Here is a 26,014-nt window from a genome sequence, read left to right as displayed (position 1 = left end):
AGTGGCAGGGAGGGAAGTGTGGCGACCTGGGTACTGCACTCAATGAGCGACGCCTAGTTCCGAGGTGCGGAAGAGAATGTGAGGGTGACGGTGCTTAAGAGGCCGAGATTCCTCCGCAGAGAAACTGGCGTACGCTCGGGTTGGGTCGCAGGGCCTGCCACAGAGCCCCCACCCTGCAGCCGCACCAGAGGCCCTAAGGCCCAGGGAGCAGAAAGGTCTTTCCGACGGAGACCTGGCGTCAGGGACAATCAGCACCGCGGACGCGGGATACCAGAGGAAGGCAGAGTCCGCCGGAACCCCAAGCTGCCTGTTCCCGTAGGCTGAGGTGGAGCGAAGGTCCCATCTCCGGACAGCGTCGGCCCATCACACTGTGCTCCTTGTACTTTGGAGAAGACCCCCCTGCCTCCCCCAAACTTGAGGTCCCAACCCTGCAGCAGCTCATACTGCACCCCATTTGAAGAACGACCCCAGAAGTCAGAAAAGTTGGTATTAGGGCGAAATGAAGTGTTCCACCCACTCAAGCAAGTAGGGTACATCTGTGTCAGACGCAAATAACATGTTTTCAACACTTTTTGAAATTTCAAAGAAACGAGTAAGCTCGTCCTTCTCAGAAAACCGACAGGGCTTTTACTCAGGTGATGCAGGCCTCGGGGCGTGCGCTCACGTGTCGCCCGGGGTCCGAGCTCGGCTCGGTCGATGCGGCCAACAGGCAGATAACCCAGAGCCTGCCATAAGCCCCTTACGGGGCAGCACTCGGAACCACTGTGGGTGTCTTCTCTGCGTTCAGAGGTCCCGCTTGCCTCCCTTACTCTGGGGAGCCCTCCCACCTCATCTGCCGCGTGTCCCGGCAACCGTTGCTAGGGGGCGGGGCTCATCTTGCCACCGCCCTGGATGCCCGGGGCTCACGAATATTTGGATATTCAAATGAGGCCCCGCCCTCGTTGCCATGGCGCCCGGGCCGCAACCCCTCTGCGGTGGAAAAAATAAAAAAGTCCTCACTTAAGAGAGCGACCTCCACGGTGGAGGGGCCCAGGGCTGCGCCCCAGATCTTGGGCACCCTGGCCCACCCCTCAGGTGAGAGCTGGGCACCGCCTCTCCATGTCCCTTATACTAGGGGAAACCTGGGCCAAGGAGTGGGGCCTACATCTTGTGGGGCAAGACACCCTGGACTGAGTAAGTAATAAATCATGAAGTGCAGTGGAAGGAGATAACTCTTACTAGAAAAATGTATCTGGGAAAGATTGGCAGGCAGAAAGTGCAGGACTTAGGTGTCGGCCAAACCCGAATGGAGGTGTAGAGGCACCTGAAAAAACTTCTCCAGAGGTATGGGAAGGAGTTCAGGAAAGGTGGGCCTACAGAAGATTCAGAACCACACACCCAGGATCCCCTTTAGGAGCAGAAGAAGCAGCAGGATTTGGATGAGGACCGTGTCTTAGTTTCCACTGGGTGACCCAGAGGAACCCTGACTGTCTTCCTCATTATCTGAGCCTCATCCCCCACTAAAATGGTCACAGGGGGTTCAGGACTAGGCCCCCAGCTAACAGCACTCCATTCTTGTATCTGTTTGCTTCTGAGCTGACCTTGGCCAGCTCAGCCCATGTGCTACAGAGCACAGTGACAGCCAGGAAGCTAATCTAACTCTCTCTTACAGGTGTTACATGTAGACACATGTGGCCCTCTTGCCCGGATGTTTGACCTACAGCAGGAGCCAGCTACCTGCAGGTGGGGCCTCAGTCAGAGAAGTGGGTGGTTGGAGGGAATGTCTGCTATCTTGATCCTGAACCTAGACTCAAGAGATCATTAATGAAGACGGATCCACAGCCAGGGTCTGGGGCAGTGCAGGGAACTGTCAGTAACAGCTGCCTGCTGGTCGATACAGGCATCTTGTCCAGTATCCCTAGTCTCACAGCCTTAAAAAAAATTATTCTTTATCTTATATATTTGTGCCTGTGTGTGTGTTTGTGTACCACAGAGCACAAGTGCCCTCAGAGGCCAGAAGAGGGCATCTGATCCCTTGGTTACAGGTATTTGAGCCATCCACTATGGATGCTAGGAATCAAATGCAGGTCCTCTGCAAGAGCAGCCAAGTGCTTTTTAACACTGAGCTATCTTTCCAGCCCCAACTCATAGCCTTTGTGAGGCCCAAGATGGCAAAGCCTGGAGCCAGTGCTCCTTGCATGGACACTGTGGGAAGCAAATACAGAACCAAATGAAGGAGTAGGGAGATAGCTCAGACAGTAAATTGTTTGCTTTGTAAGCATGAAGACCTGAGTTTGATCCCCAGAACTCACATATAAAATGCCAGGCATGGTAATACGATGTTGTAATTCCAGCACTGGGGAGACAAAGACAGGCAGGTGCCTGGAACTTGCTGGCCAGCCAGCTTAGCCAATTTGGTGAGCCACAGGCCAGTGAGAGACCTTATCTAAAAAAAACAAAACAAATACACACACACACACACTAACATATATACACACACAAATTATAAAATGGATAAACACATCTCTTTTTTTCCAAAATACAGAAGCAAATGGAGAGAAGTTATTAGCACAAGCAGGGAGTTTGAGTTGAAACTAGGGGAGTGGATATGTGCTGTCCAGTTATCTGGACCGCTGAGGTTGCCCAGGGTCTCTCAGGGCAGGCCAAGTCAGGCTAGGATGTGGGGAGATGTCAGAGTTGACCTAATGGCTTTGTGGGCCGTTGATGTGAAGTAGAGCCTTGTAAACTAGGAGATTTGGCCCTCCGCCTCTCCTAACAGGTTGGATGTGGATGGACCCAGCCTGGGATGGATCCCAGGGGCCTCGGCCAAGCACAGCTAGTATCCGGGTACGGGAGCTGAGCTGGCAGGGCCTAAACAACCCCTGCCCACAAAACAAGAGACTGGGCAGCCATGGGGAGATCCACAGGGAGCGGCGGATGGAGGAGCACCTTTCCCCTGCTCGGCTGGTAAGTGACTGGGGCCTGAGGCTCCGCCATGGGTCTGCATGAGGTGACATACTGGCATCCTTTCTGCTGATATCCAGGTTTCCCTCTGCTGGGTACCCTCTACCTTTCCACCATCAGGGTCCCTGCCAGCAACCCAGTGACACAAGCATCCCCAGGCATTGAGATCACTGGCACTGTTGGGCCAGGATTCTGCAACTATTGGCTGAGGCCTGTGCTCAAGCAGACATGAAGCCTCTTACTCAAGAGCTAATGTTGTAGCAAGGAGGACTAGGAGATAGCACATTGGGATGCTGGAAGGGCATGGGTGCATGGCTCCCCTCCCAAGGCTAGAGTTCCTCAGTCTACTCTCAACCTGCTTGAGGTAGGGTCTGTCCTTGGTATGCTGACTCTATTGGTAGCAGGTAAAGACCTTCCTCCAAATCCAGTGGGAGAGCCCATTGGTGTACCCTGTCCCTGAGTCCGAAGGTTTTGTAGAGTCCATCTGGGCAATCCTGAAGCCCCCAGGACTTAGAGTTTGCTACCTATGGCCACTATGAAGGAAAGAATATGGATAGATGGTATCACCCAGGACCTCCTCAGAATAAATGTTTGGCCTGCTAGGCCAGTACCTGCACATGTTCCCCAAGGTGTCCCCTGATGCCATAGCAGGTGTGGCCCAGAGTCCTGAGAGACCATGCTTGCATTTCACATACAAGAAGGTCTTGTCTAGTCCATCTGCAAGAACAGACAGACCAGTAGGGCTCCCACCCCTTGTCTTCCAGCATGAGTGTTTTTCTGTGTCCTCTGGTCCAGGTATGCTGTGGCTGGGTGCTTCTCAGCAGGGCTCTGGGCTCCAACTGCATCACTGAATCTGTTCTGAAGGTCTCATTTGGAGACTGGCACCCCAAGTGCAGGCCCTTCCCTGGCAGCACTCCTTCCCTGATAGTGAGTTACAACCTCTGCTCATGTCATGTCCACCAGCCAAACTGTTATTGCAAACCCCACCTGGATGAGGCAGGGGAACACTTGCCACCTGCTCCAGTAGGCCCCTTTACAGAGTCCTCAGCCAAAAGCATGGAGAACACTGGGAGTGACACCTGATGATTTCTGCAGCAGGCCCTGGCCCGGGTAGATGACCTCCAACTGGTGAGGGTGCTGGAGATGTGTGTGGACACCCGTAAGAACAGCCTGGGGAACTTCGGTGAGAGCCGCTGGTCACACCCATGCCCCCGTGACTGTCACAACTAGACCTTTCCCTAAGCCAGTTGTATTTCCTGTTGTAAATGAAAAGCTAGCAAACACCTTGGACGGACAGCATGTCCCTTTCCTTAAGATTGGACTGTAGAACTAGGATGTATACTCAGTTTAGAAAGAAGTTTTAGGCCAGGATATGTATTCCAGGGACCACACCCAAAGACCAGTACCAGTATGGCAAAATAGCAAAGGTACTCTGCTCCCGTACAAGGTGCTCCCAGAGCTTATTTGGAGAGGATTTGGAATTTATAGACACAGTGCACAAATGTTATATTGATCCCTCACACGTTCTTCCTCCAGAAGCCCCCTCTGCAATGGTCTCACCATTCTCTCGCTTTCATGTACACGTACACACACACACACACACCCCTAAGACACTTGTTTTTTTAATCTGAGAGACCATTACACTTGTTCACCAATGCCTCAGTGCCTACTTCCTAAGGAGAACATTATCTTAAATACTCTCAGGATAATGATCCAAGTCAGAAAAGGACACTGATAGAACACTCTTATCTGTGTCACAGACCTTGTTCAAATTTCACCAACCATCCCAACAGGAGAGATTCTTGCTGTTCAGGATAGTTGTGCATTTTGTTTGCTTTTCTCTGATTACAAGCGAGGTTAAACACTCCCAATCCTGGTTAGCTTGGTTTTCAGTTTTGCATTTAAGTGTTTTAACAGCTCAGTGCAGCATCTCTGTGCACCTGTGAGATCAGGGGACACAAGCTCTTCCCTGGGGCCTTATAGGCCACCCTATACCTCTTTTTTCATCATTCAGGGATTCTGTCTCATCCTTAGGGCCAGAGTCTCACCCTAAGAAGCTTTGAGAATGGGGGCCTGGAGCTTTAAGGCTGTGCAGGACACTGGCAGGGCATTCCTGAGGCTTGTTATCTAATGCTGCATGTTGAAAGACCTCCAAGGGGGTGCTTCAGGCCCTGGGGGCCAAGGAGGGGATATGCTCAGGGTTCACCTTATCCATGCCAACCTGGTTCCCCTCTTCAAGTTAAGTCCTTGCCAGTGTGTTCGCCACCTTTTTACCTGTTTTACCTGTAGGCTGCACGTGGGTGGAAGGACATGCAGCCCCTACATAGCAAGGGGAGAGAAGGCTCAGAACACCTGGGCCAGATCCTGCAGAAGCCCCTAGAATCAGTCCCACTGTGAGCCAGAAAAGGCCATATGCCTGTGACCAGCCCTTCAGATGTTGATGCCTCTCGGGGGTGTGGGGAGCACTGCAAAGAGGTGGGCAGTGTCGGTGGGGCTAGGCCAACCTCTCCTTCCTGTGGCCCACAGGAGTGCACCTTCCTAACCTGATCCAACTGAAGCTGAACCACAGCTGCCTGGGCTCCCTCAGGTGAGAGCCTGGTCTAGGCAAAGAGGGCTGGGCCTGGAACTCAGCTGCTGCAGGCTGCCCCTCCTCTCAAGACTCTGCTCCACCCTGTTGACCTTTGGAGGGTGAGGGCTGCTATCAAATGGTTTAGAGACATTTATTCAGGTGTGAGCTCCGTGGAAGGGAGAGAGAGGAGACTCCAGGGTAGGATCCTTTATGAGTGGGTCCCAGGTGTCCTGCCTTCCAAGTATCTTGGAGTCTCTGGCTCCTATTTTGACACCCTGCAGTGCGGCAGGTCCCTCTTCTCACCCTCAGTGGGAAGCCCCTTCTACATGCGAATGATACAGAAAACCAAAGCCGGTGCTGGTCAAGGTGCTGGTCATACCAGGTCCTGTGGCAGATAAACCAAATGTATTCCCTGACCTTTAGCAAAGTGAGGGGTCTCTGGCAGACAGCCCAAACCAGGCTAGACTTGGAGGCTCCAGAGATCCCTTGCCTCACATTGCAACCCAGGCATTAACTACACCCTAAAGACCAGAAGATGGAGGGAAGTGGCTAGTGTCCCTAGGAAGAAGAGAAGGTAGGAGCTGCCTCCAAGCTGACCGTCCACCTGAAGCCAGACCCAGCAGAACATGTATCTCCTGAACAGGACTGAAGTGCCAAGGAAGCTTGATATTCTCAGAGTTCTTAGGAACTGGCTTAAAAGATGACATTCAAAATGCAAGGCCACCTTGTGGTTCTGTCCCACTGGACTAGAAAGAACAAAGCCAAGAGAAGAGCGGACTGTATCTGGTAGTTTGAGCAAAAGGCGCTTTGGAAGATGCTGCTTCTTCAAGCCTAGAAGTGTAAGGCAGGCAAATTACAGTTAAAACTCTAGGAAGAGGTGGAGTTCAGTTGGTAGAGTGCTTGTCTGTCATGTATGAGGTCCTGGATTCAATCCACAGTAATAAACGTGTGTGTGCACACATGCATGCACACACACACACACACACACACACACACACACACACACACACACACACGCACACACACTCTGTCTCAGTCTCTCTCTTTCTCAAAAGTTCTTAACTATCTGAATTGGACTCCAAGTGTAGCATCCAGTTGTTTCCAGTTGATTTCCTTACATTGCTATTTAACAAATAAAGCACTGAACAGAATTTAGCAAAGCAATGAAGATGTACAAATGCAGGCAAAGACAAGAGAGCTGGTGTTTCAGCAGAAACCATGGAGGGACATATGTCAAGGAGCCACCTGGTACTGAAGTCCAGCAGCCCTTTCTAGGGATGACACGGGACATACCTTCTTCCCAGCTGTGCACCTGGAGTCACATGATGTTCTAGCAGATGGCTCTTCCCCCAGATGAACAGAACGTTTTCTAGGTCTGGGTGAACAAATAATCTCAAGGAACAATAAAGGTATATTTTTAAAGAGCACCTAAAATAAAATAAAGGATGGCGGGCATGGTGGCACACACCTTTAATCCTGGCACTCAGGAAGCCAAGGTAGTCTGATTTCTGTAAGTTCAAGGCCAGCATGGTCTACAAAGTGAATTCTAGGCTAACCAGGGCTACACAGTGAGACCCTGCCTCTAAAAACAAACAAACAAACAATAAATCAATAAATTATGGAAACCGTGACAGAGAAGTAAATGTATTATAAAACTAAGAAATAATGAAACTGGGTATAGTGGGGCAGGCCTGTGACCTCATACTAAGTATCAAAACTTCAAGGTCATCCTTAGCTCCATAGATAGTGAATTCAAGGCCAATCTGGAATACATGAGACCCTGTCTCAAAACAACAAAAACCTGAAGAAATATAAGCCCAGTGGTGGTGATTTGCACCTTTAATCCCAGCACTCGGGAGGCAGAGACGGGCAGATCTCTGTGAGTTCGAGGCCAGCCTGGTCTACAGAGCAAGTTCCAGGACAGGCTATAAAGCTACACAGAGAAACCCTGTCTTGAAAAGAAAACAAAACAAAACAACAAAAAAAAGCATAAGATAGTACTTGTAATAAAACAAAATAATTCTAAAGGAAATATAGTCAGATTGCAAATGTTTTGAAAATACCCTGATCAGTTTGGTCACAGCAAGGAAAAACAGAGTGAAATTTCGAGTTCTTTCAGTTATCTAATCCTGCAACTAGGCTAGTTGGTAGTTACCACCCGGTAATGATTGAAAATGAATAAATATTTGTAACAGGAAACTGATTGAATAACAGCATCCCATAAACTGCTGTTGTAAATGTAGATGACTGCAAATATGAGCATTAAATATTAAAATCTCAGGCAGTGTTACAAGAGATGGGAAATAATTTTAATGTAGTATCTATCATTTCACCCAAAGCTGAGATAATTTAGCCCCTGAAAATAACAGCCAACATGCACACAGATGTTCTAAATACATGGGCTGGAACTGCCACCAAATGGCTTCATGCTAGCAAGCCTGGGGCAAGCACCTTTTTCTCAGTACCACTGTGTGTGAAACTCCACCTACCTACATGTTCTGATGATACTCCACAGATAATTTAGAAACTGTTAAAACATATTTGGATGCATCCATTTCATACACCTTCATTGCTCATCATTCCTGTGCCAGGCGCTAATTTAAGGATGTATCCTCTTCTCTTGTTGATTACCAGGAATTATCTTTTATATTCTGGTGCATTTTCAGCTTTGCAAGACTTCTCAGTATATCCTTTCAGCCTAGAGGTGACCACCTATGCAAGGCCCTTTGTTTTGAGTAGTTCCAGTCCAACCAATTCTGGATCATACCTGTCTTCTTATTGTCTGCAAAGCAATGTCATTCCCACTGAACTATTTGTCTGGTCCGTCATTTGTAAAGACCATGCACCTATGTTAGGAACTCTGGATCATTAGCTGGTCTCTTGCCTCAGTGCTGTGTTATGTGTATCACTTCGGTCTGTGCTGCACATCCCTCATCTGTATCACTTCGGTCTGTGCTGCACATCCCTCATCTGTATCACTTCGGTCTGTGCTGCACATCCCTCATCTGTATCACTTCGGTCTGTGCTGCACGTCCCTCATCTGTATCACTTCGGTCTGTGCTACACTTTCCTCTGTTGTCCTTACTCCAGACTGACCTTGACTCTCTTGGGCTTCACTTATCCTTGCACTTGTATTTTATAAGCCAGTCAGGCCAGTGGGCCTCATACACTCATGCATACTAATCTGTGATTTTAAAACTGGAATTTAAAAAGATTTATGTAGGTCGGGCGGCGGTGGCGCACGCCTTTAATCCCAGCACTCGGGAGGCAGAGCCAGGCGGATCTCTGTGAGTTCGAGGCCAGCCTGGGCTACCAAGCGAGTCCCAGGAAAGGCGCAAAGCTACACAGAGAAACCCTGTCTCGAAAAACCAAAAAAAAAAAAAAAAAAAAAAAGATTTATGTACTAGTTATGGGCATATACTTGTTAGGTTAAATACATCCATGCATATGGCCTCTTTCCATCAGTGTACTTTATGTATTTAAATGGAGTTTTAGACTTTGCTGTCTATAGTGTGCCAGTTAGCATGCTCACAAACAGACTACATCAGCTTACTTCATATCAGCCTAAACTAGAGAAATTATTCCATGCTGCTACCCTAGAGCAAGACCCAGGAACACCTCAGTGAGAAGACATCGCTATGACCTGTTTGCTGTGGTGACCAGAAGCCCTAGGGTGGGTTAGTTCAGTAGTCAGACTCACAGCAAAGGCCCAGGGAGCCTAGGTGAAATATGACCCTTTGTGACTTTGCCTGTGCTATCATGGGGCCGTTACTACAGCCTTCAATACAGGTGGCTAGGACAGTATAACCATTTTCCTGGGGCCACTATAACAAAGGAGGCAAAGGGGGGCACTTCATCTACAGCGGGGACTGTTTCCCCTGGGAAGTATAGGCGATGTGCCCAGAACCCTTTTCCACACCCCTTGTAAGAACTGTACCTGTCACAGTCTCATCCACCAACTATTATCTAGGAGATGGGGGTTACAGTTGTGAAGGACCAATCAGCTCCCCACCAACCCCTGCCCCAGGACCAGGCGACACTAGACTCCTTGACACTGCACAGTGGCTGTGCTTGTAAATGCCATCTTGTTTCTGGTTTTTCATTGTTGTTTTTTCTTTTTGGGTAATTATCGAAAATGTGAAGAAATACTATGCTGCCAGGTGTGGTGGTTCACAACTGTATCTCAACACTTTGGAAGCCAAGGAAGGGGTATTGCCATGAGCTTGTGGCCAGACTTGGCTACAGAGTGAGTTCTGGCCCAGCCTGGTCTGCAGAATGACACCCTATCTCAAAAACTTGAAAGGAAGGATGGGAGAGAGGGAGGAAAGGAACGAATAGAAAAGCTTTTAACTGGCAGAAATTGGGCTGAAGATATAGTTCAATCAATAGAGTACTTTCCTAGTGTGGACAGAGCTCTGGTTAGATCCTCAGCATTGTATAAACCAAGCATTGTGATGCATGCCTATAATCCCAGAATGTGAGAGTTCATCCTCAGCTACATATGGAATTTGAGGCCAGCCTGGGATACATGAGACTCTGCCTGCCTACTCCTTGTGTTAGAGAGAGAGGGAGGGGAGAAGGAGGAGAGAGGGGGGAGAGAGAGAGAGAGAGAAAGGAGGAGGAAGAGGAGGAGAGGAGAGAAGAGAGAGGAGAGGGGAGGGGAGAGGAGAGGAGGGAGAGGGAGAGGAGAGAGAGAGAGAGAGAGAGAGAGAGAGAGAGAGAGAGAGAGAGAGAGAGAGAGAAACACTACTAGTTTTCCTTCGTGTCTTTGTGTATCTGAATTCTCCACAGTTCTCTCTCACACATACACATTGCACCATCAGCACATTATAACAGATATATGCTCTGTGTGTGTGTGTCTGTCTGTGTGTGTGTGTGTGTGTGTATGTGTGTGTAAAACAGATATAACAGTCTTGCCTCCTCGTTGCCAACCTTTATGCGATTCTTTTTCTTGCTTTATAGTACTTGTCAGGGCCTGGTAGCCAGAACCTTTTTAAACAGCAGCAGTGATAGCAGCCATCCTTAGCTTATTCCTGCTTTTGACTGGCATGTGTCCAATGTCTCTCTCAAGGATGATATAACTGATATTTTCCCTTTAGTCTTATTAATGCTGTGTTCTCCCTTAATGAGTTTTTTGTTGGTGATCATGGTGGGTTTTTGTTTATTTTTGGGTTTTTGGTTTTTCAAGACAGGGTTTCTCCGTGCGGCCTTGTCAGTCCTGGGGCTTGTTCTTAGACCAGAGATCCACCTGCCTCTGCCTCCCGAGTGCTGGGATTAAAGGCGTGTGTCACCACCACCGCCAGTGTGGATCATATTTTGTATGTTTTCATAATTTTTTATGTGGATGGGTGTTCACCTGTATGTATGTCTGTGTATCAGGTGTATGCCTGGTGCCTGAATAGAGCAGAAGAGGTCTTTGAATCCCATGAAACTAGAGTTACAGACAGTTGTGAGTGCCATGTGGGTGCTGGAACCCAGGTCCTCTGGAAGAACAGCTAGCGCTCTTAACATCGAGCGCTCTCTCAAGCCCTGGCCTCCAATTTTCATCCTCCTGCACCTGTCTAAACCTCCCAGGTATTGGGATCATAGACCTGTGCTACCTCAGGCTAGACTAGAATTCTGTGTAGCCTAGGCTATACTTAGACTCATGATGATCCTCTTGCCTCTGCCTCCCGAGTGCTGGGATTAAAGGCCTGTGCCACCACCACTGCCCGGCATCACCAGTTTCATAACATACTTTTCAACTTGACTCAAACCAGGAGAGTCCTACTTTCAAATCAGGTTGTTGGTGGTGGTGGTGATGGTGGTAATGGTGGGGTGGAGTGTCTGTGTTTGTGCACATGCATATACTAGTGCCCTTGCCCATGGATACACACGTGGAGGCCAGAGGTCAACATTTTGAATGGCTTCCTCTATCCACATTATTTTTTGAGAATGGGTCTCTTATTAAACCTAGAGCTTGCTGTTTCAACTAGCTAAGCCGGCCAGTGAACCCCTGGGAGCAGCCTGCTTCCTGCCTCTTGCCTCCCAGTGCTTAGATTATGTGTGTATGCTGCCATTCCTCATTCTTGCACATCCAGCTTTTAGCCACTTAGCCACCTCCCATCCCGTGAGCCAAGTTTTCTGTTTCTGTTAAGTGTCACTCTTGTCAAGGCTTAAAGTTGTTGGTGCCTGCTTCCTTCATACTGGTCTTTTATCATCTTACATTGCTGCTATGGCCACCTTGATTCTCTTTTCAGATGCATTCTATTTGTAATCTATCTATCAGTCTGTCCATCTGTCTGTCTATCTATCTGTCTGTCTGTCTGTCTGTCCGTCCGTACGTATCTCTATATCTATCTATCTATCTATCTATCTATCTGTCCGTCTGTCTGTCTATCTATCTATCTATCTCTGGCTCTTCGTCAGTCTTGCCAGTTAGAAAATCACCCCTGGGCTGTTGTCCTTCTCTGACTGTAACAGGTTCATCCTTGTCTTGGCCTCCTTTTTCCTTCTTGGCTTTTGTTACTCTTCTTTCTCCTGGAGCTGAGTGCTTGCCACAGTTGTTCTAATCCTCCAGCTTTTTTCTGTTTTTCAGACAGAGTCTCAAGTAACCAAGGCTGGCCTAGAGTTCCTCTTTTATTATTTTACTTATTATTTATTTACTTTGTGGATAGGTATTTTGCCTGATGTGTGTCAATGCACCATGTGTATGCCTGATGCCCTCAGAGGCCAGAAGAAGGCGTCAGATTCCCTAGGGCTGGAGTTATGGTCAGGAGTTGCCATGTGGTCGCTGAGAATTGAACTCCCATCCACTGGGAGAACAGCCAGTGCTCTTAACCACTGAGCCATCTCTCCAGCCCCTGGTCTTGAACTCTTCACCTTCCTGTCTCTGCTTCTACTTCTCAAGTGCTGAGAATACAGATGTGAGCCACAGTGCCTGGATTGTTTTTTTTTTTTTTGGGCAGGGGGCGGGGGTTGGTGGAGCAGGGCTTTTTGAAACATGGTTTCTCTGTGTAACCCTGGCTGTCTTGGAACTTGATTTGTAGACCAGGCTGTCCTTGAACCCAGAGATCCACCTGTATCTGACTCCTTAGTGCTGAGATTAAAGGCATGAGCCACCACATCTAGCTTGTTCTAAGTGATGGGGGTCTCGCTAGGTTGCCTAAGCTAGCCTTGAACTGAGGTCATGATGTTGTTTCCTTCAGCTTCCTGAACTTCAATACAGGTATACCACTACACCAGATATGGTAGTTTGAATGTAATTGGCCCCTATAAGCCTATAGGGAGTGACACTATTAGGAGGTGTGGCCTTGCTGGAGTAGGTGTGGCCTGGTTGGAAGAAGGGTATCACTGTGGAGGTGAACTTTGAGGTCTCCTTTGCTTAAGCTCCGCTTAGTGTTGACACTCAGTCCACTTCCTTTTGCTCCTGATCAAGATGTAGCCAGCCAGCACCATGCTCCCCACCATGATGATAATGGACTGAACCTCTGAAACTGTAAGCCATCCCCAATTAAATGTCCTCTTTTATAAGAGTTGCCGTGGTCATGGTGTCTCTTCATAGCAATAGAAACCCTAACCAAGACACGAGGCTATTCTAACTTTTTGTAAGTTCGTATACAACTTCAGACATTCTTTGTGTATTATAAGACTTTGCAAAGGGCATGTGTTTTGCCTTTTGCCCTCAACCCTAAGAATTTTATAGTTTTCCTGTCATTACAAAGTATGGCAAAATCTAATTATTTCCTGATACTTATACAACAAGAAGAATCCATTTTCAGCTGGCTATGTGGTCCACCAAAAGAAATGGAAGTTGCCTTACTCCCTCAGGGCTCAGTCCAGTCATGTGACTCTTCTGAGCTACCAGTGACGAGAAGAAAGAAGTGGGTGAGCTCTGAAAAGGAACAAGCCGGGCGGTGGTGGCGCACGCCTTTAATCCCAGCACTCGGGAGGCAGAGCCAGGCGGATCTCTGTGAGTTCGAGGCCAGCCTGGGCTACCAAGTGAGTTCCAGGAAAGGCACAAAGCTACACAGAGAAACCCTGTCTCGAAAAACCAAAAAAAAAAAAAAGGAACAAAAAACCCTTCGGGGACAAGACAAAGTGACGGAGACCCCTCAGGAAACCAATGTGATCTACAAAAGACTAACTGTCCGTGACAGAGTTTAAAAGAGAGAGAGCAGTGAAGAACGCTTGCCGCTCTCCCAAAGGACCTGAATTTGGACCTCAGTACTCTTGTTAGGGGGCTTACAACCATCTTTAACTCCAGCTCCAGAGTAGAGGGCTAAGCCTCTTCTGGCCTCCCAGGATACCTTCACACACTGCATACACTCAGATACACATACACATAAACAAGTAAATCTTGTTTTAAAAGGATCACAAAGGAAGGGCAGAACCAGTTCCAACAAGTTATCCTGTAACCTCCACATGAATGCCATGGTGTCATATATACATGAGTACACACACACACACACACACACACACACACACACACACACACACACGCACACAGAGAGAGACAGAGACAGAGACAGAGAGACAGAGAGATTGAGATTTTGAGATTGCTGGTATGGTGGTACACACCTGTATTAAGAGGCTGAAACAGGAAAACTGCCTCAAGTTCCAGGACAGCCTAGACTATAGAGTTAGACCATCTCAAAAAGTAAGCAGGGTGGTGCTGGAGAGATGACCTGCCCTTCAGAGGACCTAGATTCAGTTCCCAATACCCATGTCAGGTGACTTGTCACCACCTATTACTCTAACCCCAAGGGATCTGATATCTTCTTCTGGCCTCCATGAGCACCTGCACAAATGTGGTGTATAATCACAGACACTGATACACACACACACACACACACACACACACACACACACACACACACAAGAATCTTAAAAAAAAAAAGAGAAAAAATGGTGATTTAAGGCAACTGATAGGGTAAATGCTGAATCTTTGCAGCTGAAGGACAAAGACTGAAGTAAAATGTACAGCCTAGAGCAACAGCAGTAAATAAGCCCCAGACAGGCTACATAGTAGATGAGTCCTTGCCAAAAAGACTTAGGGCCATGGAGAAATAGTGCCAGTTCATGAAGCCTGAGGTCAGATGGCAATTGTACTAGGGGGCAAAGAGCAGTTTGGCGCTACAAGAAGAGCATCACAGCAGGAGAGCAAGGACCGGTACTCAAACACAGTATCTGTACGCTGCCGAGAAAAGAGGTCCAGGGGGTACCCAGGGTCGGACACCGACAGGGAGCAGGGACAGGGCGCACGCAGGGCTGGATCAAGGCATCAGGTTGAAGGCAGCTCCTCATGGTCAATCTGTAGGCCTCAGGCTGGCGCTTGGCCCTTCCAACAAGGTGTGGGTGCTGAGCACCCCGTCAACATGTTTGAGAAGGGACCTCCACACTCCAGGGACCTCTGTGCCTACAGACGAGTGGGCTCTCCAGGGACACATTTTAACCATGCCTAGGATGCTACAACACTGAAGTTAATAGGGATCTCTGGAGCCCAAAGCTGGAAGCCACCACAAGTAAAGTCACAACTATCCCTGCACCCGCGGGCAGCCAGAGTGGGTGGTAGCTTGGCATTGGCTTTTGTTGGCTAAAGACAGAACCCTCAACTCCATGACAGCACCAATCACTTACAGTAGTAACTTTTTTGGGGGCGGGGGTTTGAAAACTACAGGGTTTCTCCGTGTAGTTTTGGTGCCTGTCCTGGATCTCGCTCTGTAGACCAGGCTGGCCTCAAACTCACAGAGATCCGCCTGGCTCTGCCTCCCGAGGGCTGGGATAAAGGCATGCGCCACCACCACCACCACCACCGCCGCCCGGCTAGTAGTTACTTTTTATTGTTGCTGCTGTGGCTAAATAACTGGCCAGAAGCACTTCACGGAGGAGAGGTTTATTCACGGTTTCGGGGATACAGCATCACGGCAGGGAAGGCATGACAGCAGGAGCAGCTCCTAGCTGTGGAGTGGAAGCTTGCTCACACCTAAGCAGATCAGAAAAGAGAGACAAGAGAGTGCCAGCCATCATCTGGCTTTCTCCTTTTCCCTATTCTATTTTCTTCAGGATCCTTGCCCATGAGGAGATGCCACCCACATTCAGGGTGGATTTTCCCTCCTCAGTTAAACCTTTCTAGAAATGCCTTCACAGACACATGCTCCAAATGTGTCTCCTAAGTGATTCTAAAGCCAGTCAAGTTGGCACTGAAGATTAACCATCACACCACTCTGCCTGCCTTCTGCAGAGACCTGGGCACTTCTCTGGGCCACCTGCAGGTGCTGTGGCTGGCTCGTTGTGGCCTGAGTGATTTGGATGGCATTGGCTCCTTCTTGGCACTGAAGGTAAGTCTGTAGCACTTGGGGTCAAGGAACGGAGATCAAGTTAGACCCCAGCTGAGATTCCCCCATGTGGTCCTCAGGAACTTTATGTCTCCTACAACAACATCTCAGACCTGAGTCCACTGTGCCTGCTCGAGCAGCTGGAGGTGCTGGACCTTGAGGGCAACAATGTGGAAGACCTGGGGCAGATGCGGTACCTGCAGCTGTGCCCACGGTTGGCCACGCTCACACTGGAGGGGAATCTGGTGTGCTTGAAGCCAGACCCCGACCCTTCCAACAAGGTGTGGGTGCTGAACACCCAGGCAGCATGAATCTGGGAGGGACACCCCCCCCCAATGGGAACCTCTGTGCCCACATGCACCTTCTGGCTTGTTGTCTGTGAGACAGAGCTATCTCTTCTGTCACTGGGCACCTAAACAGCCTAACTGTTTGGATATATCAGGCATATGTAAGCTCCTTTGCAGCAGGTAAATCCACATGCACTCACAAAGGCCATGCATGCTCCAACCTCACTGTCCACCTCAATACCTGTTTGATGTTGACCTATAATCAGTTCCACATGCTAGAGGGCATCCCTGAACCTTGGCTATGGGCTTGGGGGGGGGTGAGGGTACCCATAGGCTACGGTAGGATGAGGCAGCATCGCTACCCTGTCTCCTCTGTCCTGCACCATCGCAGTCTGGAAGAGGAAGCCCCAGGAAACAGCTGGTCTGCAGGGCCCACCAGACCCAGGTCTGCTGTCCCCCTCCCTCTACCCTTTAGGCACCCCAGGACTACAACTATAGGGCAGAGGTAAAGAAGCTTATCCCCCAGCTCCACATCCTAGATGAGGTCCCCACCACATGCACCAACCTGCCTGCTCCCCACAAGCTGAACCAGGACTGGCTGATGGTGAAGGAGGCCATCAAGGAAGGCAGCGTGCTTGACATTCTCTTCCCTCGGCTGGGTAGGCCAGACACTTACTATGGACCTCGATACTAAGCCCTAACCCCTGACTCTAGAAGAGACCTCCTCCAGCCCTCCAGGAAGACAGGCTTCTACCAGTACCCCAAGAGGACAGGCCTCCTTCATCCCCAGGAAAAAAGACCTCCACTAGTTCCCCAGGCCTTGTAGAGATGGGTGTCTGCATTTCATTCCCTTTCCCAGCCTTATCTCCCAGAACCATGCAGATTGGCCCAGGTCAGGATATTCCCATTAGCAGCACCAGCTTGCTTCCCCTTTCCTACGTTGAGGGAGAGGAGGGTCTGAGGCTGAGGGTCTTTCTGGAAGGAAAAGGAACCATCATAGGCCAGCCCCTAGGTCACACAACTTGTTGAGGGACAGGGCTGTGTTCTGTGGTCTGAGTTTGAAACATGCTGGCTAGCATGAGCCCAGTGATCTCTGGATCTGACCCTGGACAGATTGTTCCCATGGAACCACCCTACGGAAACTTGACCCAACCTTGCCTGTGCCTGAGACCCAGCCATGGACTCTGTCCCTGCTGGTCCCTGAGGTCCCCTTGCCTGAAGGTCTGCTTTCTGAGAACCCAGCCACAGAAGACCATGCCAGCAACCTCACCCATGGTAACTGAACCTATTTGGCCCAGAGCTGACCCTGCAGTACCTTGACCCCAAACCAGGCATAGCCACACCCTCTTCTTTAGGTGCTGGTCAAGTTCTCTGTGGGAACCCCACCAAAGGCCTGCGGGAACGTAGATACCAGTACCAGGTATGCCTTCCCCATACTCCAGAGTGAACTAGGACTACAGCTCTCCTTCCCAAAGTGGACCATCACCTATTGCCCTCACCCCACAGGAGACCCATTACCTAGAGTCCTTCCCCCACCATACATCAGTGTTCAGGACTACTGCCATGTCCATACTCTGGCTCTCCCATTCCAGGGTCAGGGTCCCTATACCAGCCCTTTCCCTTCCTAGGAATGGGCACCCCTGGAGCAGCTGCCCCCACATAGGCCTGATCTGGCCACCAGCCCCTCCACCCCAAGGCCTGACCCTGCAGAAAGCTGTGACCTGGCCATGACTGGGCTTCGGGCCTGGAGGGAGCCTGGCCTGCGGTTGGTGTCCCTCACCCTGCCAGCCCTACCACCTTTTGTCTTGTCTTTGGGGGGTGGGAGCTGGGCTGGAAGCTGCGTTGGCTGAGCAGCCGTTGGTCCCCCAAGATGGCCACAGAGATCCATCCCAGTATGATGACCATTTGGGACTGGGTCTGAGACAGACGTGGTTGCAGCTCTGCCTTCTCCACCTCAGTCCCCTCCTCCACAGGCAGCTGGAGTTCCAGCAGGAAAGGCTTGCTCAGGCTCCAGCTCAGGACCCACAGAGGGCTTCTGAAGAACAGGAAGACCAGACTGGACCAAAGACTTCCCTAATCCCCCCACGCCTGACCTCAGGTACACTACCTCAGTGCCTGAGAGGAACCTGACCTCCACCACCTGGGTATGGATGTCCCCACCTCAGATCAGTGTAATATAGTTCAGCCCCTTCCTTTGCCAGGCTCTGGGAGGGGCTACATGAGACAGTCCTCTTCTTAGCGGAGTAGGGGTGGGTGAGTTTCACAGCCTATGGATGGTCAATCCCAGCTTCTCCTCCATACCAAGGACACCTCAAGGGCACCTGGGCTAAATGAGAGAGGGAGGCATTCCACAAAAGGATACAGGGCAAGTCCAGAGGCAAGCACCTGTTAGGAGCCTCATGGTGGCCAAGGGATCCAGAAGCAGACACCAGTTGTCAGGAGAAACTGGAAGGAATCCAGGGGTAGGAAAGTGGCCAACAAAACCACCAGGATACCAAGGCAGAGAAGGTTAGGAACATTCAGTGGCTTCAACCCAGGCAGGACTGACCTGTGCTGGCATAGGGATGCAGAATGAAGCCAGGTAGAACCCTTTCCAAGGAAGCCAGAGTGACTGCTGCCTCACTGGAGAGACCCTTACCCAGCAATGCCTTAGAAAGGCACACTGTGGCCATGGACAAAAAGACTGATGGTATAAAGGTTGCCAACCACCATCTCTGAAGGACCAAACAACCACACTTTTGCCCCTCTGTAGACTGGCTAATGCTCGAGGCAGTGGGCAGGAAGAGGGCCCTGAGAGTAAAGCAGGACCAACAGCAGGTCCTCCAGTGGACAAGAATTGTGCAGGTTAAAGAACAGTAGGAAGGTGACCAGCAGAGAGTTGGCTGGAATGGTGTCTAGCCCTCTTGCTACAGATGTCAGGCCTAGAAGGCACTGGATGACCCTAGCCACCCACCTCACACTATTACAGAAGCTTAAGAACTAGCCTGGAGCTACCAGGCCCTCAGGGATGAACACATTCTCAAGGATGGAGCTCAGATGACCAGAGCCAGAGCCCAGCCACTTGGTTTGCCTTAGAGCAGTGCTTCTCAACCGTCCTGATGCTGCGACCCTTTAATACAGCTCCTCATGTTGTAGTGACCCCCAACCATAAAATTATTTCCTTGCTACTTCATAACTGTAATTTTGCTACTGTTAAGAATCATAATGTAAATATCTGATATGCAGGATGTCTGATACACGACCCCTGTGGGGATGGTGACCCTCAGGTTGAGAACCACTACCCTAGAGATAGCCACAGGGCTGAAGCCATATTTTCTCTGGAAAGCAGATGAAGCAGAGCAAAGGGATGTGGCCTAGTGGAACAGGTTCAACAAAGGCCACTGAGACTCTCTCTACCTGTGGTTGCACTGTCCATAGCCTGCCACCATCTCCAGGCTACAAGATGATGGGTAGGCAGCAGCTGGTACCCCCCACCTTGTCGGCCAGGTCCCCTCTGACATGCTGTTTTCTTCCTTGCTTTCTAGAACTTTCCAGGACATCGGGCTTTCACCTGATCCCTTCTCCCCCGAAGTACCCAATGCCTCCTGAGTCAGGCAGCAGCTCCTCGGGGAGACCTGCAGACCTGCCCTTCAGAGGGCGCAGGCTTAGAGTCCTGGGTAGCTTAGGGCCTAGCCTGGCTGAGGGGTCTGGCCTGGGTGAGAGGTTGGCTGCAGTGACCGCCCTGAGAGCCCTGGAGGTGTCCTCAGGTCCCAGCCATCGAGTCCAGGGATGTCCAGACCCAAAGTCAGCACTAGGTCCAGCAGCTTGCTCTCCAGGCCTCCACTGCCTCCATCACCTGAACCCAATCCCTCCAGCCCATTCTCTCCCTTAGCATAACCCTCTCTTGGCCTGGATGGGACCAAGGCTGAAGTGGCTGGGACTGGGGCTGGGCTCTTTGGATGCCCCAGGACTCTGGTTCACCTATGTGACCCAAGTTCTAAGCCTGCTTGTCCTTAGCCTCAAAAGGGCACAGCCATCCTGGGTGGATTTGCAGGTTTCCCTATGTGGGGCAGTTCCTTTCTCTCGGGACACCATAGACCCTCTGTAAAAGCCAAGTGAATCATTTTCGACTCTCAAGTGTGCAGAAATGTGCTTTACTTTGTAAGCAACGGTTGGTTCAATAAATTATGCAGCTGGCACTGCCTGCCTGGCCTGGCTGCCCTACAACCGCCGAGACAAGTCCTCGGTGATAGGAGGGTAGCAGAGGAAGCGGAAGCCATATCTGCTCTCGGCTGTGCTCTGTACTGACAGGGCCACCATGGGGCAACTCAGGTCCACGCTTTTCCGGCACACCTGCAGAAAACATTGGGGCCGAAGAACTCGGTGGACTGGCAGACCCGAGAACCCGGGGCAACAGCACCACACTCACCTGGACCTTCCGCTCCTGCCTACCCAGCGAGTCCTCGAGGCACATTCTTGAGGCACACTCTGGGATTGCAGGGAGGAGCTCAGATGTCTCCGGCTTCACACCTTCCTGCTGTGCAGGAACTTCCCCAGGGTAAAGAAGCTTGCGGGTGCTCAGGAGCGGCAAGATATCCCGTGTCTCGTTGGGGCGAAGAGATCCTGAAGTCCTCTGTCCACTAGTGCTGGCGCGGGAGAGCCTTTGCTGGCGAACACCTGGCCTGGAGATGTGGGAGGGGCCTGAGGAGTATCCTAGTCAATCGGGGCAAAGGTGGGTGTAATGCAAGATAGTTTGGGCCAGGGTAGTAGTCCTGTCCAAGGCGACGCCTAGGGAAATAGGGGATGGGTTTCGAGAGGCAGAATCAGGGGCTTGCACCTACCCCGGCTTCTTGCGCCTGGTCCCAGCACCCCGCACCCTGCCCTTGTGTGGGGATGGAGGACGACGCTGCTCTTCGCCAGGGTCAGCATTGGGCTCGGACTCTGAGAGCGGGAAGCGGTCAATGGACCAGTCAGTGTTGTCTTTGAAGATCTTCGAGCCCAGGGTCATGCAGGGTGCAGCTTGATGCTCACTGAGGACCTGCAAGGCCATCAGGGTGTGTGGTTAACTCTAACCCAGTCAGGTCGGCTCCTCAGCTCCTTAGCTAGGATCAGCACTGACCTGGCCTTGAGGGTTGACTAGTACTGTCACACAGCCTCGACTGGATTGGAAGTAGAAGGGGTCCTGGCCCGAGGACACTGGCAGCTGCTTCTTGGTCCTGCTAGTTCCTTCGCCCCATACCTAGGAAAAGGCTGGGTGGTAAGTGAGGAACAGTGTAGGCTGGGGCAAGACAATTTGAGCTGGCAGGCAGCAAGGGTTCACCGTGATATGGTGCTGTGGGGCTAGCAGAGTACCAGGCGGGAATCGGTACATGCACACGGGGAAGTCCCTCACAAGCTGCTTCAGAACAAAGCCACCCAGGTCGACAGTCTCGGCCTGAGACTGGTTGAGGATGCGGATGAACTTCTCTCGGTGGCTGACGGCAGTGATCTTCAAGGAGCAGCCAAGTAGGCTGGACAGAAAGGAATGCTGGGTGAGGAAGAGGGGCCACCCACCCAGAAAGCCCACCCACCAGGCAGTCCTCCCTGCTCCCTGCTTCTCCTGGTGTGCTCATGGGCGCTCTCACTTCAGCTGGGGCCTTGCGTACTGGTGGTGAAGGTCTGTACAGGACTCCAGAACAGTCTTGCTGAACGACGCTGAGCGCCTCTTATGGGGATCTAGAAAAAGAAGTCCTTTAGGGGAAGGAGAACACAATGAAGAGTCCAGTGGGGGAGTTCCCCAGGAGGCCCGACCAGGGGTCTGCATAACAGGGAAACAGCAGCAGGGTTCAGATCCTGGGCAGAAGCAGCTGGACCTTGGGGGCTGAAGAACCTGAGTAGGACTTTGGGCAGAGGTGAGAGGTTGCTCAAGGGCGAAAGGGAGATGCACCCAACTCCACCTTCCATGTGTCCACTGAAGCTCCTAGTGCACTCCTGAATCTGCTCAGAAGCAGCTAAGTCTGTTCCCTGGGCCGGGTGGTCCGACACCTTCTTTGTTCCAGAATGCTGAACTATCTGGTAGCTGTTAGAGTCAGAGTCGGTTCCCCCTGAGCTGCTGGAGTCTACCAAAGGCAAGGCGCTCCACTCCAGGATTTTGCCAGGCTTCTCCATAGACTTGATGGCGTACTCCGAGTCCCAGGTATCCATATCGTAGGACGGGTGGGGCTGGAGCAGCCTGGGACCATGATATGTTCACTGGCTGCTTTGGCTCCTAAACCCAGGACCCATGCCCCCAACCCCAGTTTGCCTCCCCAAGGCAATGGGTACCCTGGTTTGTGTTCCAGGATCTCCAGAGTCAGACCCAGCTTATGGTAAATTAATGAAGGTAATGATGACCTTGGAGCTCCTCCCCTTTTCTTGAACCCATTCCACATATTACATATCAGAGCTGAGGCTTGAAAGGGTTACATGACTTGTCTGGGAACACTTAAGGATACAATGGGAACTGGTCCACTTCTGTCAAGCCAAATCTTCCCTTCCCCTGACCCCTGGGAACTCCCTGTTCAATGCAGTTACTTTTGTTCTGAGTGGAAACTCATGTTGGAGAAGAGGTTGGGATATCGTTGGGCAACGCTGTTCCAATCTACATCCTCCAATCGGAAACCCTAGCAGGAAAAAAAGAGGTATGTGCCTCCCCGACCTTGCAGGGCTTGAGAGAACCTTATCATACACGTGGAATGCCTCCTGTGGTAGCCTTGCTCACCTCCGTGCCAGAGGGAACCTCAACATAATCAGAGGAGTCAGTAGGGTCTCTTAGAACCTCTGCAGTAACCACCTGAAAGAAGGAAACACAGGGGCTGGAGTGATGGCTCAGAGGTTCAGAGTGCTGGCTACTCCTCCAGAGGACCCAGGTTCAATTCCCAGCACCCACATGGAAGCTCACAATTGTCTATAACTCCAGTTCCAGAGGATCCAGCACCCTCACACAGGCATATATGTAGGCAAAACACCAATGCACAAAAAATAAAAATACATAATTTAAAAAAAAAGAAGAAGGAACCACAGACTAGCTGGCAGGGAACTTGAGGGAGGACACCCTTCCCCAACAGGGCCTCTCACTTTTGACTTTAACAGCACTTTATGTGAACTAGATGAGGAGGATGCTGGTCATATGATTCCTTCTTGTGGAGACATCCCAAGGAAGACAAGGTTTCTCAAGCATGCTGGCTGCCCGAGGAGTGTTGCGGGGGAGGGGGGTTGTCTGAAAGGTATTGGGCCAGGGGCACAAACTCACCTCTACACTGCCTGTCTGAGACCGAATCACGCGGCCCACCCAAGAGGAACGGGCCAGCTGTAGAAGGCATGATTTCTCGAAGGTCTGCAGCTCGGCCTCCATCTGCTGCATTGCACAGAGGTTCTGGCGAAGTTTCTCCTCCATCTGCTCTTTCTCCTGATCAAGAATGCCTGCCAGTGAGAGGCCTCCAGCAGCCTCTCCCTTCAGACCAACCTTAGGTGGGGAGCTACTGCCTGCCGAGGTACTGCCCTGTTCCCTGATCCCATGCCCTCACCAGCTGAGCATGTTCCTTCTGGGCTTTCAGCTCCAGCGTAAGCTTCTGGACCTGGTTCTGCAGGAATTTGTCTTGACTTTTGGAGTGCCTGGTAGGAGGGGCAATCTCAGCCCTTCTAGATCAGGCCAGGATTGCTGAGAGTAGGTCAGCAGTAAAGGATGCCCCACAGCCACCAAAGCCTGAAGGCACACATTATAGCAGGCCAGGGCAGAATAAACCCTAACAGGTCTGGGCAGAGGTCTACATGCTCAGGGGTAGGGTTACATTTCCAACACAGTAACTTATTCAAAAGTATGTTGGGGTGTCAAATCATGCAAAGACTACAGATAGCAGCAGTCAGGTCGAGGGCTCAGGGGTAGAGGTTGGCTTCAGACAGAAACAGCAGGGTAGGACCTGGGTTGGGCTGGGGGTTTCGCCACTGACCGCTCAGGGGGAATCCCTGCCACCTCCTGCAGGATGTGGTAGTATCGGGCATTCTGGCTATTCTGGACAGCCCACCGAAGTGCCTGGATCTCTAGTTCTCTCTGTTCCCATAACAGTCTCAGGGTACGTGGGTCCAGGGTTTCAGGAGCTAACCTGTAATTCCAGTTCCATGTGGTTTGATCAGGGCTGGGTCTTTGGCTGGCCCAACCCAGGAGGCTGCCCCATCCCCTGCCTCCTTACTGCTGCTTGAAAGAGCAGCCTACTGGTATGGATGCGCAGTAGGGCTTACTGCTCTGGGAACTCGAAGGAGCCACTGTGTCCACAGGTGTGCCAACTGGGGACTCTAAGTCACTGCTGTCTGGCTTTACACCTGCTGGAGCTGGGGACACCTGCTCATCTTCAGACTCCTGGCAAGACTTAGGGGCCATGCTCGATGTTGGTCAGGAGCTGGAAAGGAAGGAGGTAGGATGGAATCTGCCCTGTGTCCCAGGTGTGGGAAACGCATGGGGCTCTCTTTGGGTGTCAGAGAGGCCCAGGCAGCATTTGCCAGTTCTCTCTGAGGGGATCTACACATGTGCCTACCCAACAGGACACAGGACTGCTGGTCATATGAGTGTCCTCCTCTGTATGTTTCAGGCTAGGACAGCAGGTCACCTCCCAGGAAGCACGTCCCAAGTATGTACATATATTCCCTGATGTCTCCTCTTTGTCCCCCTAAAGCTCAGCCTAGAGCTAAGATCAGAGGTGCTAAGCTTTTGCCTATAACCCTTATTCATGTGCCTCCAAACCAGAAACTCACCCCCACACTCACCTGAGGCCTAAACCCACAGAAGGCCTAGAGAGGGAAGTGTTCTATACTGTTGCCATGGATTTCTGCACCTGGGGGGAGGGTGTCTGTTACCAGGAGCCTCCAGGGAGACGCAGGGCCATGAGTGCATTCTGTGCCAGTGAGGTTTAGATATGTAAGCTCAGCTAAGCCCTGGAACCCATCCCTAGCCAGTGGTGATAGGCAGGTACTGGGGAATGGTGTCCTGTGAGTGAATTGAATATGTGTGTGTGTGTTAAGTGTGTAAATGGTCCTAGGGATCTGAGATGATTAAGGGAGCAGTTGAGGATGGTGGTAAGAGACTGGAGTGGCTGTGCTAACTCTAGCCTATAAATGAGCCTATGTCTGATAGCCATCTACCTAACCCTTGGAAGCCTTATCTTCCTGTGTCTATCTCTGTACCTCTGGGCTCTCCCAATGGTGGTTCCACTAGTGAACCCTGGGGGACATTGCTTCTGCTTCAGAACAGAAGTGAGGCCCAGGAGAGGCCCCTTCTACCTTGTCCCTTCCCCAGCTCCATACTTCCAACATTTGCTTCCTTATGGCCACAAGAGCACGAGTACCTCCTCCCACAGCTCTCTGTGATTGGGACAGAGCACGTGGGGCTGGACTGGCTGGATTTAGCCCGTTGAGACACAGGGAAGACGTTAAGGCAGGGGCCCGCTTCAGGGAGAGAAGGGCTGCTCTGGAGGGCACTGGGCCCACTGGGGGAGGGGAGAGGATGGAGCTTCAAACAAAGACCCCAGGGTCTTTGTCGCAGGCAGCCTCAGGAACGGTCCCCTCCCCCACCAGGGCTACAGAGCCCACCAGGTCAGCCGGCCCCTAAACTCCACCTCCCTCGGATGGCGGGCGGGAGACATTCACGTCCTCTCTAACTGGTGTTCTCGGCTACAGATTCCTAAGAAAGCAGGGATGGAGAGGCCTAGCCTACGGGGCTGGTGAAGGAAGGGCGAATGTTGCGCTCGGGTACATGTCAGAGTTGCAGGGTTGCAGTCAGGATCCCTCTCGGTGGGCGGAGACCAGTCACACTGAAAGTCTGTTGAGGAAGTCCGCTCTGGAGCTGGGAACACACCTGGGCTAAGCAGCCCAGAGCGAACGCAGCTGCCGACGCGCTTCCGCGTTGATCA

The 26,014-nt window shown here is 51.1% G+C and overlaps 2 protein-coding genes across 7 annotated transcripts; one reads left to right on the top strand and one right to left on the bottom strand.

The window, feature by feature from the left end:
• The first annotated feature begins 874 nt into the window (after nt 1-874).
• Nucleotides 875-20,293, top strand: Lrrc56 (leucine rich repeat containing 56). Of its 6 annotated transcripts, none has more exons than XM_052712044.1 (13): nt 875-1,074; nt 1,652-1,722; nt 2,759-2,946; nt 4,039-4,126; nt 5,470-5,530; nt 15,735-15,831; nt 15,909-16,109; nt 16,591-16,774; nt 17,229-17,390; nt 17,471-17,535; nt 17,744-17,880; nt 18,074-18,259; nt 19,640-19,751. In XM_052712044.1, exons 3-12 carry the CDS (start codon nt 2,764-2,766, stop codon nt 18,243-18,245), a joined length of 1,350 nt encoding a protein of 449 aa, XP_052568004.1. In that variant the 5' UTR covers nt 875-1,074; nt 1,652-1,722; nt 2,759-2,763; the 3' UTR covers nt 18,246-18,259; nt 19,640-19,751. The 6 variants fall into 6 exon arrangements, with proteins under 6 accessions (XP_052568004.1, XP_052568005.1, XP_052568003.1 ...); XM_052712041.1 differs by having other exon boundaries at nt 932-1,173; nt 18,074-18,213; nt 19,640-20,293; XM_052712040.1 differs by having other exon boundaries at nt 933-1,074; nt 18,074-18,213; nt 19,640-20,293.
• Lmntd2 (lamin tail domain containing 2) lies at nt 20,228-26,014 on the bottom strand. The gene is made up of 13 exons (XM_052712048.1): nt 24,302-26,014; nt 24,062-24,214; nt 23,639-23,753; nt 23,365-23,520; nt 22,834-22,905; nt 22,647-22,735; nt 22,031-22,305; nt 21,719-21,809; nt 21,415-21,604; nt 21,214-21,333; nt 20,936-21,132; nt 20,524-20,776; nt 20,228-20,447 (listed from the first exon to the last, which is right to left on the bottom strand). Exons 1-13 carry the CDS (start codon nt 24,487-24,489, stop codon nt 20,316-20,318), a joined length of 2,031 nt encoding a protein of 676 aa, XP_052568008.1. The 5' UTR covers nt 24,490-26,014; the 3' UTR covers nt 20,228-20,315.

The sequence above is a fragment of the Peromyscus californicus genome, unplaced genomic scaffold, assembly GCF_007827085.1.
Source record: "Peromyscus californicus insignis strain IS unplaced genomic scaffold, ASM782708v3 Scaffold_4__1_contigs__length_199733344, whole genome shotgun sequence".
Classification (NCBI taxonomy): Eukaryota; Metazoa; Chordata; class Mammalia; order Rodentia; family Cricetidae; genus Peromyscus; species Peromyscus californicus.
The sequence above is the reverse complement of the archived record's forward strand: the minus strand, read 5'-3'. Positions and strand labels throughout refer to the sequence as shown.